The sequence below is a fragment of the Pteropus alecto genome, unplaced genomic scaffold (genome assembly GCF_000325575.1).
Source record: "Pteropus alecto unplaced genomic scaffold, ASM32557v1 scaffold61, whole genome shotgun sequence".
NCBI classification, from domain to species: domain Eukaryota; kingdom Metazoa; phylum Chordata; class Mammalia; order Chiroptera; family Pteropodidae; genus Pteropus; species Pteropus alecto.
This window is the reverse complement of record NW_006434835.1, coordinates 5283615-5296989: the sequence shown is the minus strand read 5'-3', so window position 1 is coordinate 5296989 and position 13375 is coordinate 5283615. Positions and strand designations below refer to the sequence as shown.

Here is a 13375-nt window from a genome sequence, read left to right as displayed (position 1 = left end):
AGCACCTAGTTCGGGGCCATAGACCTACGTCCAGCACACTCGCAGCTGCCACTTCATCCAGATGTCGGAAGACAGAGTTCAGAACCTCTCTTAACCGCTTGGTGGCTGACTTCTTATGAGGCTGGAGGAGCACGGCCTGAAAATTCACTGGGAGTCCGTACCTTCTCAGATAAAATGCGAAAATAAGTTACACAAATGGGTAAAATGACTGGGCAAGAAATACAGAGTTCATTCTAATAAGAATGAAAACCTTCAGCCAGCGTAGCTTGAGAAAACTCAGTTGAGCAGAAGGTCTAGGGTTGGGTAAAACAAATTATTGGATCTTTCTGGAGAGAAAAATCTAGAATATGCTAGCCCACTTGTGACTGAGAGTTCTCGACAAGAGGCTGAGGGGGTCATCCCCAGCCTCATTAGGTGTGAGTGCCCAGGGTGAATGGAGCAATTGGACTGATTGTTCCGACCCAAAGCATTTGTCTAAAACCCGACTTAGCTGATTTTTCTCCACTAAAAGAGCAGCAAAATATATACGATTTATCAAGCTTGTTCTTTTGCTGAGTTTTTGGACAGATAGAAAAGATTTTAAATGGACTTCGTATGCCTGAGTACATTTAAAATCACTTGCCGGCAGCTACTCCTGTGGTGTTGTCCAAGGATAACCGAATACCATATAAATAATAAACATTTTGTGACTGTCAGTGTTTTTTTTTTTTAAATATTCTATCAGCAGGTGCTCGGACGTCTGTCTAATCACCTGTGCGTCTTCAGTATTTCCCAAGCCAGGTGTGTGAAAGCAGTCCTTAAGCTAACACGCTTGGACTTGCCTGACATGCAAGTGATTCATAAGGGCAAGATCTGTTCCTCTTAGTTTTTATTTCCCATTCAGTGTCCCTAAAGTATCCCCTGGCTGGCTCCCAAACGTTCTCAGTCCTCGTCTCTGCCGCTAATGGTGCAAAGCGTTCACTGAAATACTGAGATCTGTTTGATCTGCGGAAAGGGGAAAGAGGGCTGCTGGGATTGCTTCCCCTGTAACCGGGCGCCAGCCCTGCCTCGGCCTGCACCCCACGCACTGAGGATACTGGAGCCACCCCCTCCCTGCTGCGGTTCCACCTTCTCTGCTGCTGTCCCCTCCTCTTCCTAACTCCCTAGAGCTTTCATGCCAAACTTCAGTATCCAGTGTCCTAGGTCACCCGATCTTTGCCAACACGCTCGAGCTTCACTCACCAACGACCAGGGACATCTAGAACCTTGACCTTCGCCTCCCTTGACTTGTCAAACGTGCCCTCCCGCCCGACTTCCTCACGGCTCTGCCTCCACTCCTGAGACGTTGGGGCTAAGAGGCCCCTTTGGTACCTTCCCTCCATGTGGCACTCCCTAGGTGACCTCAGCCACACACACCAGTCATCTCTGTTCCCCACGAAAGACCTGGCCCAAGATCCAGGATAATTGGCTCCCTGGCGGCCTTCCCCAATCTCTCCACAGCCCACCGCCCAGCGAGGCCCATCTGCATTTCATCTCAGCTGATGGAAGCCCCTGGCTCACCACCCCGAGGATGAACTAGCGCCTCCTCAGCTGAGGGTGGGGTCCACTTCACTTCGATCTTATTCTATCCACAGACCTACGCTGGGCCAGGTAACACAGGTAGAGAGGCGAGTCCTCCCCTGCAGCTCCCAGTGTAGGAAAAAGGTCAGAAAGCGTTGAGAGAAGGAAGACAGAGCAACAAGCACGAACTGGGGCAAAGCCCTCCGGGAGGGAGGACAGGGGAACGGTGCCTGTCTGCTGTAATGCGCATGTTCAATATCTACGTTCTTAGATTATGCGCTTGCCATAGGATGGAATGCGAAGAGGCCTTTTAAAAGGATCAAATAGCTCTACGCATACTGATGAGGCTATAACACAAAGCTGGTGAAGAAAGCAAGTTCGGAATATTAGGTATAAATGGTGCCATTTGTGGGATAAGAAGACTTGAAACCATTCACCGTTCACGGTGATTCTCCGCGGGCAGTGGGACGGTGAGGAGCTCCTCCCACAGCACATACTTACTTCCAAGCCTGAATTTTTTACAGTGTTTATGTGTTACAGCGGTATTCACAACACTGATTTTCGAGGCAAGCAGGGGCGGCCTAGGGCCCGTCTACACCATGGAGGGTTAAAACACTCCAGGCTGGAATACGCCTTTCAACCCAGCACCACAATCCTGCGCATTCCCAGCCTCTGAGATGGGGGGCGGAGAGGGTGAGGAGCCACGGTCAGATCTGATCTTCGGACAAAACCGCCCTGGCAACCATGAGGGGGATTAACTGGAGGCAGAAACCAAGTAGGTGGTCATGGCGACAGCCAGGCAAGCTGAGGCGGGAGACGCGGAGGAGGAAGAGCAAAGGCAGCCTGGACCGGCCTGTCCAAGGGCGAGGCGGGGGCGGGATGTGAGGACGGGGCCGCAGAGGCGTCCAAGCTGGCCCTGAGGGAGGGGCTGGGAGGGAAGATGAGCCGGGAGAAGTCTATGGTGGGAGGATGACACGCGGGGAGCAAGGGGGGACAGGGACAGCTGGCGGCCAGGTGGGTGGCTGCGGGGGATCCTGGGGCACCTTGCGGTGGGGCGGGGCAGGGGCCAGGGAGACCACCGGAGAGGGCCCGCGGGCTGGGGAGCACCCGGAAGAAGCGGGCGGCCAGCCACGTGTTCGCGACACAGCACGCGCTCGAAGCGCGGCACGGAAGCAGGCTTCGAAAAGCTCTTCCTGTTTGATTCCGTTTTCATGAAAATTTAGTAAAAATTATTCATATCTGTAAATTTTAAAAGCCAAAAAACCAAAAATCCGAAGGAATACACACAAGCATGTTAGTAGCATTTTCCTCTTGGTGTTAAAATTTCAGGTGATTTTTATTCATCCTTTGTGCTTACCTATAGTTTCCCAAATTTCCACAGTGAACCTATTTTGCTTTTGTTAAAAAAAAAAAAAGGCAAAATAAGTTTTGGTGGTTTGATCTGGTTTGGGTTTTACTTTTTGTGCTGCCTTGGGGTTTGGGCCTCAGAGGTCAAGGCCGAGACAGTGCTGGTGTTTCTTCCAGGAGTCCCTGGACCCTGGTGGGCTGTGGGGAGAGGTGCGCAGAAGAGCCAGCTGGGGAGAGCAGGGGACACTTGCCCCAAGTCCAGCAGGAAAGGGACAGAGCACCGGAGAGCACCGGACAGCAGGGGGCCTCAAAGCGGAGGGAAGGTTCATTGGACTCAGGAAACCCTAATGGGGTGCCAAGAGCCAGGAGGAGCAGAGGACAACGTCCTGAGGCTGGAAGGGCCGGAAGTGGGGAGCCTCGGTGACCCCGGAGCTGGCTCCTCCCGGCCGCCCCCCTGCAGGACAGCCCAGCTCGGAAACCTCCTCCACCTACCGGAGCACGGACTCCACAAACACCCTCAGCGCCTTGATGTGGATCCAGGCAATAAAGGCTTCGCTGAAGTTCACCTTGAGCCAGCGCAGCAGGGGGCCCTGCGGAGACAGGAGAGCCGTGACCCCTCCGGGCTGCTCCACCCAATGCCACTCCAAGAAAAGACACAGGCTTGACAGAGCGAGCCCTGAGCTGAGAAATGCCAGGGGCCGGCAGAAGCAGCGAGCTGGTCGGACGGGGCCCAGGCAAGGCCGAGGGCCGCGTTCTGCACAGCGCCTGGTGCCAGGGAAGCTCAGCGGGCAGCCACCTGGCACATGCGTGGGGCCATCTCGGGCTGGGCCGCAGGGGACTGGGCAGCCCCTGACCTAAGGGCTTTCAGCATGTGGCTGACAGGCTTCCATCTGACACTGTACTGCCAAGAGGCCCACCTTCTTGGAAGGCTCTGGCCCGGGCTGCAGGGCATCCACCTGCTGCCGCTCCCTGGGGGCCCCTCGCATGCCCACAGCCCCTCAGGGCCGTGGCAGCTGTCACTAATGCAGGTGTGGTCATCTGAGGGATCTCAGAGTCTTGGAGCAAAGACTCTGAGCTCCCACCTGAGACCTCCAACTGTTCGCACAGGTCAGGGGTGGGTCCAGCCTGGGCAGGACAGCGGAGCCGCCCAGCCACCCTCCCCCAGCCAGGGCCTGCCCCGTCACCAGCTCCAGCCACCTCCAGGCGGGGCAGAGGCACCCTGGCCCCCAAGCACCATCCACTGCTGGGGGTGGCAGCCCCAAAGAAGGCCCCACAGATTAGGAAGAAGGGATTGTCCGGGACTCCTCGAATCGAAGCCGTGTTAGGTAACAGGAAATGCAAGGATTTGTTTTCTCAGAAGATGCCTGCGCTGGCGAGGACATGCGAGCCAGGGCACCCCGGGGCTCCCAGGGGCGTTGCTTACCTCACCCTCGCCCTCACTCTCTCTCTCTCTGTCGGTGTGCCCCGCAGCTGGCCTATCAGGGTTACCTAGCGGGGTTACCTTAACCTTGTGGTCCGGGAAGGTGGATGATCCCTTTTTAAGAGCAACACAGGAAGTTTGCTAAAGGCACAGAAATGATTTATTAATCTTTCAGGAAACATGCATCATGAATACACAGAAATAAATCTCATCGCCTGAAAAGCACGGGAAGGCAAGCTCGAGAACGCTGGCCCAACCTCGGACTTGGGTGCTGGCTGGACTGGAGACGTGACGGGTTAATGTCGGCCCCCGAGGGGTATTAAAGCCTTTGTTGGGTTCCACATTCCATGGAAAGAGCCAATCAATTGCTAGCAAAGAGGTCAGTTCCCACATCTCTGCCTCTGCTTGGCCTGGGTCAGGGCCTGCCCGCATCAGCAGACAAGGACAGGGACAGCTCTGGGAGGTGCCTGTGGAGCCGTCTGTCTGTCTGGCTCGGTCGAGGTGTCTCCACCAAGCCCAGCCCACAGTGGCCTCCTTGGAAATCGGGATGGTCTTAAGCATGCTACTTGCAAAACACCGGTCGGTCATGCTGCTAGGACACGTCACCCTTTATCCTCAGTCTCTCAAACAAGTAGAAAGCTCAGGAAAATCCTACCCTGCGCTCTCAAAAGGAAGTGACGACACCTGGGGCCCGGCCCGGCCCCTCTGGTTGACAAGCCGCCAGAAGGATGCAGGATGCTGCCGTACCCACCTCCAAACAGGCTGGGGGGTAAGAGATTCTAAAGATGCTGGGGCGCAGCTGCCCCCAGCTGTCCCCTGCTCACTGACACACAGCGAGAGCCTCAAAGGGACTAAATGCTTCTGAGTTAGTGTCTCCTTCAAAACGCCATTTACCCCCACGCCCCACAAAGATACCCTGGCATGACTCCCTGGGGCAGTGTAGGGGTGCAGAAGTCCACACCGTGTAAAAAATCACCAGCTGGCAACCTGAGACCCAGGTGGCAGGTGTAGGGCTCATGTGTCGCCTTGATACTCGGGGGTCTGTGCCAGCACATAGGCGGGTGCCAAATGCCCAACCTGACCACCTGTCCGCTGGGCAGGGCCTGCAGCCCGGCCCCTGTGGAAGCTGCTATTATCTGGTTTCCATCCAGACACACTGCAGGAAGCATGGGCCAGGACTGAGGCAACTGGGAAAAGTGTCAACTACAGAGCCTGCGGAAGCATTCCCGGGGTCAGGGCCTCGGACCAGGAGGAAGCCTTTGGGTTTCAACTCTGGCTGGTGACCCCTTTCCCGCCTGGGCAGGTGGGTCTGAGGCCTCGGGACCCAGGACTCAGGCTCGGCCCTTTGTCTCAGGTCTGAGAAGTGAGTGAGTCCGTTTGGTGTGCACACATGTCCACACACACACGCGTGTGTGCGCATGCGCTTATGCTTGAGGGGAGGAGGGTTAAAGTCCCCCACGGGCACGTTCATGGGATCAGTTCCCATTTTCTCTCAAAGGGGACAGGCCAGTCCAATGGGGCTGTGAACCCCATCTTGGGGGCCCCATGGCTGGTGCTCACTCCTGAGGGGCGACTTGCCTGCAGTCCCTCTAAAAAGGCTGTTGACACAGACAGGTCAGGCCCGGGGTGCAGAGCCCCCAGCCGATGTCGGGGAGGCTCCGGGCAAACACTCGGCCGCCGGGGAGGGAGGAAGCACTTCCTGTTCTTCACTCAAGCAGGGACTTTCCTCCCAGAGGCCTGGAGCACATGCTCCTCATTCCCGTCCTCCTCTCTGCACTAGAGCTCGGTGCTCCCAGGACCTCCCCGGCGAGTGGACTGAAAGCTTCCCACCCGCTTAGCCACCGGCTTAGCCCCACTCTGCCCCTGGAGGCCCTGTGGCTGGAGTGCCTGTGTTTTACAGAGCGGCAATGACTTTCCCAAGGCCACACTTTTTTAACATTCCAAAAAAGGAAAGTTTGGTTTTTCCCTCCTGAGCTCAGCTGCCCTCACACATGAAAAGTTTCTGAGTGGCTGTCGTCAGAAGTCTCAAGGATAAGCACCCACTCTTTACTAAAAACATAAGGGAGGTGGATCCAGGTGCTGGTGATGGAGGCGGCCACATCACGCCTGGGAACCACACCGCTGAGCACAGCAGGGTGAGCGCAGGCCTCACTCAACGAGGCGGTGGCACTGCCTGCTTCGCTGGACCTCAGGGGCATCGAGCAGGGTCCCCTTCCCCGGGCCAAGGCTCGCTAACCTCTCAGAGCCTCAACTTCTCATCCGAGAAATGAAGTTACGATCCCCTCCAGGAAAGGCGATGCCGGGCCTTGGTGGGATCTAGCACAGAAGGCACCCAAGGCCAAGGCCACGGTTCAGACGCCGCCTCCACAATTACTTGTGCCTGTCGCCTGTCCCCTGACCCTGCTCTGGCAGCCCCAGGAGAGCACATGTTCCTCAGCAGCTCCCAGGGGACTGGGGACAACGGAGGCCTTTGGAGGGAGCGGGAGGGGCCGCTGAACGTCTTGCCTGAAATTCCGCCAGCCTGCATCGCGTACTCACATATTGTTGCTTCTTATCGGACAGCAATCTGGTCATCTCTTCCCTTTCCCTTTTAATTTCTGTTTCATCATAGTAAAATTCACGGACAGTGAACCTTGAAACGAGAGAACGAGAGGCTTTTGCTACGAGGCTCAGTGGGAGCGGAGGCCCCGGGGAAGCCGCCGAGGCCTTACTTGTTCTCTTTGGCTTTGGTTTTGAAATCGTCAATCACTTTTCGAAACAGGGTCACTGTGAAGAGGCCGCCCTCCTTGTCCTCAGCAATCAGCCTGTTGGAGAGAAGTGTCACATGGGGACTCATTCCCAGGCCTCATTCTGGAGCCGGCTGGCACGGCCCGTCCTCTCCCTCAGGAGGTAGGTCACTGCAGAGGTGGCTCCTGTCACCCTCAGCCTGGTGGCCTTGGCATAGGGGCCCCGACAGCATTGAGGGTGGGGAAACTCAGGCTGTCCCCGATGACTTGCTGACTCCTGGCCCTGTGGCTTGGCTGCCTGCCATTCCCCCTCCTGTCCTGTCCTTCACTCACCCTCCGAGCTAAGGCTCAGTGGCCTGTAGGCCATGTAAGCACAGGGCCTTGAGGGGAGGAAGGGGTTGCAGTCTAGCTATGCACAGTGATCTGGGCTTTGGCTCCTATTTATGAAATGCCACTCCTGGGTGTCTGCCACCCCATGTGCACCCAGGGGCCCCTGGGCCTGACACGCTACGGTCACAATGAAGCAGTGCGGTGGAAACCATCTCCCAGAGGCCATTTCACGTCCAGTGTCGCTGTATTCCAATTAGACACAGCCTCCCGGTACGCCTCAATGTAAAACCACGGTGGCCACTGTCCCCAAGGACATGGGGTTGTTGGGGCCAGTGGTTCAAGCATCTCTGAGTCCCGCTGGCCAGAGGACCCAATAATGGGAGCCCTCGGGCCCGGGCGGGGTGTGGTGGCATGCTGGGTGGGTCACCTTTCCTGTTTCTCAGAGCCTGCACTCGCAGGGGCTGACCCTGGGCTCCAGAGACCTTTCCAGAGTCACCCCTGCCGACCCTCAGGTGCCTACTGACAGTGCAAGGTCCGGAGGTTCTGGTCTGAGAGGCCAAGCCTCCCCCAGGTGGAGTCCCCGGCACCCGGCCACAGAGGGGCAGCGCTGGACAGCAGCGTGCGCTCTTGCCAGTCAGGCCAGCGTCGAGGGCCAGCTCCTCCGCCAGTCTGTGCCCCCTCCTGGCCCATTCCTTCATGTGACCTCAGGCTGTGACTGTCCTGTTCCCTGCACCCCTCAGCCTAGCTCCCGATCGCTATCTCCTGTGAGTCATGAGCCTGGGAGAGCCAGCCCTGCAGCCGACGCCCCAGGCCAGAGGCCTCCGGGCTGGGATGGCAGTGGGCAGGGCCGCCCGCAGGCCGAGCTCTGTGTGCTGGGAGGCAGATGAGTGGGCATGGCTGCCCAAGCCTCACGGGCAAAGCTTTTAAAATTACAAGGCTATTTCAGACATATGAAAAGGCATAAAGAGTGACCAGTTCCTAGGTATCGCCACCCAGCTCAGACATCAAACAGTCTTCGTTCAGCAGAAACCCATGTCCTCCTAACTGCATTCTGCTCTCTGCCCCGAGGTCACCCCTGTGCTGAGCTTGGCGTTTCTCATCCCCAAACACCCCGATAATTCTACTCTGCACCTGCAGAGGCCCAAGTCACACGTGGTTTAGTTTCGTCCATTTTTAAACCTTAAATAAATGGCAACTCCCAACCCCTGGTTTCCCCAGCTGTGTGGTGTTCATGGTGTGACTGTATCCCTTTTTTCCCTCTGGCACTTTTCCGGCCCTCGCTAGCCGCTCCCGCTTTGGCCCCAGCAGGCCACATGCAGAGACTGTTTCCCGCCCCTGCCCCACTCGGCAGCCACCGTGGCCAGGCCCTTCCTTGACTCTCAGGTGGGGAAGCAGAGTGGAGTGCAGCCAAGGAGGGTAGTCAAGGAGGGCTTCCCGGAGGAGGGGGCAGGGAGGCGGAGTCCTGACAGATGGACGGAGTCCGGCGCGTAACTGCGTGTGTGGCCGTGAAGGAACCCCAGGCCGAGGGGCTCCTGCGGGCACGGTGTTTGGTGGTTTGGTGCCCCGGAGCACCCACACGTGCTTCCCAGGGCTCTGGGGTCAAGCTGGGGTCTCACTTACTTGGTCGACCGAGGGACTACCATGTCCGAGAGGGATTCGTAGGTTTTCTGCCACTCTGTGTAGCTTGGTCTGTGACAACACAGAATGGTTCAGTGAGTTCTGCAGAAAAGGCTGTGGGGTGACCTGAGTGTTTAGGAAGTTGGATACCCCTTTTCCTGAAGGACGCAGGTGAGCAGCGCTGGCGCTAGAGAGAGCCCCAAACCTTCCCTGAGGCCCAGCCATGGGCACTGGGAACCCACTGCCCAGCCCCATCCAGCAAACCAAACCCGCGAGGCCCTAGCACCACGGAGGAGGCTGTGTGAAGGACTCAGCCAGCGACAGCCACTGGGAACTTGCTAATCCTGGCCCTCGGTGGCCTTGGGATAGACAGTGACCACGGCCACCCCCACGCCCAAGGCTTGTGAGTGAAACGGGCCTGTCCGTGGCATCCGGCACTGAGCAGGCGCTCAAAACACGGCTGCTTCAGCCGCTGCCGCCACCAGCACAGGCACCGTGCCTCGCGCCTGCTGCCGCCGCACGGCCGCCACCCAGGGCCGGGATCCGGGCCGTGGGGGCTCCTTCCTCTCCATCAGGCAGCGCCAGTTTCCTTCCATGATCACCCACACAGGCCGAGACCCAAACCGCCCACCTTCCAGCCACTTACTTGGGGACGATGACTAGAAGTGTGATCAGATACTCAGAATCCAGCACAAAGTCTTCTTTGCTCACAATATCACTCAGTGTCCGCGTGAAGAGGTTGCCCCTGAATCCACGTGGGACAAAGGGGGTGCGGTCAGCGGAAAGACACACGGGGGCCACAGACCTCAGCACACCGACACACGAGGGGGCAGGGCACAGACCTTGGCACGCCCATGACACATGGGGTGGGGGGCACAGACTCTGGCACACCCACGACACACGGGGGCACAGACTCTGGCACACCCACGACACACCCACAACACATGGGGACGAGGCGGCGGGTAGGAACTGTGGGAGATTCAGGGTGTCCCCTGGGGAGGTCGGGGGCCTGGGGTTCCGTGTGCCCCCAGCTCTGTGTCTGGGTGGCCAGAACTGCTGCAGCTGGCAGGGACTCAGGTGCTGTCACCCGTCACCTGAGGGGCTGCTGAATCCAACACCTCAGACACCTGCAGTGCCCCTGGGCACAAGCCACTGCTGTTGGGAGGGGGCCACTGGTGGCAGGCAGCTTAAGTTACTCAAGTGTCAACACAGGGGCTGGCCTGCGGAGCCAAGTGGGCTGTCCTGGGCAGACAGCCCCAGAGGGAGCTCCAGTTCACTTTACACGCCTTACAGGCGCGGCGGCCAGGGACACTCACCTGAAATAGCTTTCTACATGCCCCGTGGAACCCGGTCTGCATTGAGGCCATGGTATTTTTAGCACATGAACCAAGGCTGCTCTATCAGGAGATGGGCCAAGACATGGCTAACGGACTGTCTGTACCATTAGCACTTAGGCTGTGATGTTAGCTACAATATTAGCACACGGTGCTTCCTGAATAAATACTTCTCAAGCGCTTAGCCGAAGCCAAAGCTCTGGGTAACACGCTATCCCACAGAGGCTCCCCAGCCTGCCCAGGGAGCCTGCGTTCTCACCCCCCTGGGTTATCACTGGTAAGTCCCTTAGGGTCCCTCACCAAAGGCAACATGCATGTGCCTCCCATGGCCCATGGTCGGTGCCGTGACAGATCTCTGCCAAGGTCAACATTTAGGGCTCTCTGTCATTGGCACCCTGCCCTTCCCCCATCCTCACCTCTTCCTGGTAGGGCTAAGGGACCAAGGGGGCAAAATTCAGTTGGTGCCCATTTAATTTTTTTTTTTTACACCTACAGCACCTGGTCTTCCTAGGTGGTACTTGGTGGTCTCCCATCCAAGTACTAACCAGGCCCATCCCTGCTTAGCTTCCCAAGTTCAGGGCGGCGTGGCCATAGACACATTTAGTTTGGATACAAAGTCAGGCAACCACGGTTGACTGTACATTTCTCATGAATGTGCTATGTGCCTTTTTCACGAGAAGCCAGCTGGCCCAGTAACCGTTATGAGAGAGGAGTGGACGCTGAAGGGACCTCCCTGGTGACTTTTTCTTTGCTCATGGCAATGAGCCAATCAGAGGGATGGCCATCCTAGGGGACGGCTGGTTCCGAGCTCCCCCAGGCCATGTCCCTTCTCTGGAGTATCTTCTGGGAATCGCCAGCAGAATCGGATCTAGGGGGTACTGGAAGGGTCCTCCATGCCAACTCGGCCCTGTTCATAAGCACCTTCCAGCCTCCCCAGCAGAAGCTCATCTGGCTTCTAACATGCTTCCAACAACAGGGAGCTCACTACCTCACAGGACGGCCACCGCCTCATGACACTGCTTTACTCCTACACCCCCAGCACCATGGTGACGGGTCGTGTCTGCTGGACCAAGCAGTCTGCTCTCTCTCCCATGTGGTGCTCCTGAGTCCCTGAGGCTACTCCGCTCAGGGCCTCTCCGTAGAGCCCACTTTCCTCTGCTGGTCATCACCAGGGCCAGGCTCTGACAGCCTAGCTCCCGCTGCTTGTGTGAGCAGGAGCCCCTGGACCCCCACAGTGGGAGGATCCTGGGCACTCTGGTGCTCCCAGCAACCTGGGAGAGGCTGGGAGAGAGACAGGTGCCTCTTCCAGCATCGTGTCCCTCCCCGGGCTGGGGCAGGGAGATGCCACCAACCCCTGCTTGGGCGTTGCCCCCCCCGCATCTGCTCCAGGTCCTTCTCTCCCAGCACAGCTCCCGGAGAGGCAGGAGCCTCTGCGTCCGCCTGTCTGCCTGTCCGCCTGCCCATCTGTCTCCCTCTCGCTCTCGCTGATGCAGACGTGGGACCCCGGGACCCGGACGGCACACGCGTAGGCCCGGCCAGCATCCGGCCGCAGCCAGGCTCGGAGGCCGCAGGCGGGGCGGGAACGGGCCACTCACATGGATTTCTTCTCCAGGTTCTCCAGGTTCGTCTTCAGGGTGTTGAAGGCGGCCGTGCGGGACTTCAGGTCAGTCTCGATCTGTGCCAGTTGCTATCGGGGAAAGTAAAAGTGTCCAGAGTTGGTGGAACTTTTCCAAATTGCCACAACGGGATCCTGGTGCCCTTATGGAGGAAACATTAACTGCCCACGTGCCAGAAAGGCCCAGTTTTCTCCCCTCCGCTCTCCTGGACACTCCATATTGGGCCCTACAGTGAGGCCCTGGGAGGCAGGACGGGGTGAGGCTCGAGGCACGAATGGTTTTTCTGGGATCACTCCAGAAGCTGAATCTTCTGGCGTCGAGCCCACCTCGTACCGTCACGGCACCCACGGCCCTCCACACCATTTGCTCTCGGGCTGTGCCAGAGGTCAGCTCGGGCTGACCGCCATGCTGGCTCCTGCGGGGACTCACTATGGCTCAGCCCCAACAGGGTGCGGGTCTGCAGACTTAGCTGCGTCCCATGGCAGCCCCTTCCTGCTCCCCCGTAGTGAGACGGCTCCTTTTAGCTTGGAGGCAGGTCACCAGCCTGATATTAAGGAGATCCCTTTGTTCTAGAAGGTTCGGGATCTCAGACCCCCTCCTGCGGTGGCCAGGGAATGTGACAAGCCGTGGCCCGAGGCCCAGCTCTTCTGCCTCAGGTGCCACTTCAGCCCAGCCAGGAGGATACTGTCTCCCCAGGGGCCTGAAACAGTGAAAGAAAAATGCCTGCCAGCACCCACTTCGCCAGATGCCCCCAAAACACAGTAGTTGTTAAGACAACTGCTACAAACGAGTGTTGTGAGGTCACTGGAGCAGACGTCCAGTGCCACAGCGAGGCCATCTTCTGTGCTGGGCGCTGTCAGGAATTAAAAGCAGCCCACCAGCCCTTGCCCTCCAGGGCCCACACTGCGACAGCACAGTCCGCAAAGTCAGAACTGGTCCACAAAGTGGGACCCCCGCCCCCCGTTACGGATCACTGCGCACGAGTTGGGTTCCCACGCGCTGGCACATGTGGGGTGCGGGGCCCGTTTCCACGGCTCCTGGGAGAGACTGACCGTCGCCTCCCACGTCTCTCTCCTCGGCCCACGGTCAGTGACACTTCGCTGGTGACTTGCAATCAGCCACGGGGGGCGGGGGGAGGGTGGGGAGGGGGGCCCGATATTCATGTCAACAAACACAACAGATCAGCATGTGCCGATGCGGAGACATCTCCAGAATCGTTACATGAAAACACGAGGCAATCTTTACGATATGGACAATTTTGAGTTGAAATATATATAGTTTTTATATAGATGGAAGGATCTACTTTAAACTTTTAATCACGGGTTACCTTTAAGGGCGGTTAAAGGGAGCAAAAATGGGGGGTGCTGCTGTAATGGGAGGCCTTTCACGTTTCTATCTTTACATTTTGATATATTCGATTTTTTGGTAAAATTTATAATATTTTGT

At 57.6% G+C, this 13375-nt stretch overlaps 1 protein-coding gene across 2 annotated transcripts in view; it reads right to left on the bottom strand.

Annotated features, from left to right (window-relative positions):
* The window catches only part of ATP6V1C2 (ATPase H+ transporting V1 subunit C2), a 39487-nt gene that overhangs the window by 528 nt on the left and 25584 nt on the right, over positions 1–13375 (bottom strand). The window contains exons 5-12 of one of the 2 annotated variants that reach the window (XM_006910233.3): positions 11909–12000; positions 9626–9724; positions 8983–9051; positions 7018–7110; positions 6845–6938; positions 4310–4447; positions 3379–3476; positions 29–161 (exon numbers count right to left, since the gene is read on the bottom strand). In XM_006910233.3, the coding sequence (XP_006910295.1) occupies positions 29–161; positions 3379–3476; positions 4310–4447; positions 6845–6938; positions 7018–7110; positions 8983–9051; positions 9626–9724; positions 11909–12000 (816 nt within the window). The remainder of the gene's footprint in view (positions 1–28; positions 162–3378; positions 3477–4309; positions 4448–6844; positions 6939–7017; positions 7111–8982; positions 9052–9625; positions 9725–11908; positions 12001–13375) is intronic. The other variant, XM_006910234.3, reaches the window with a different exon arrangement.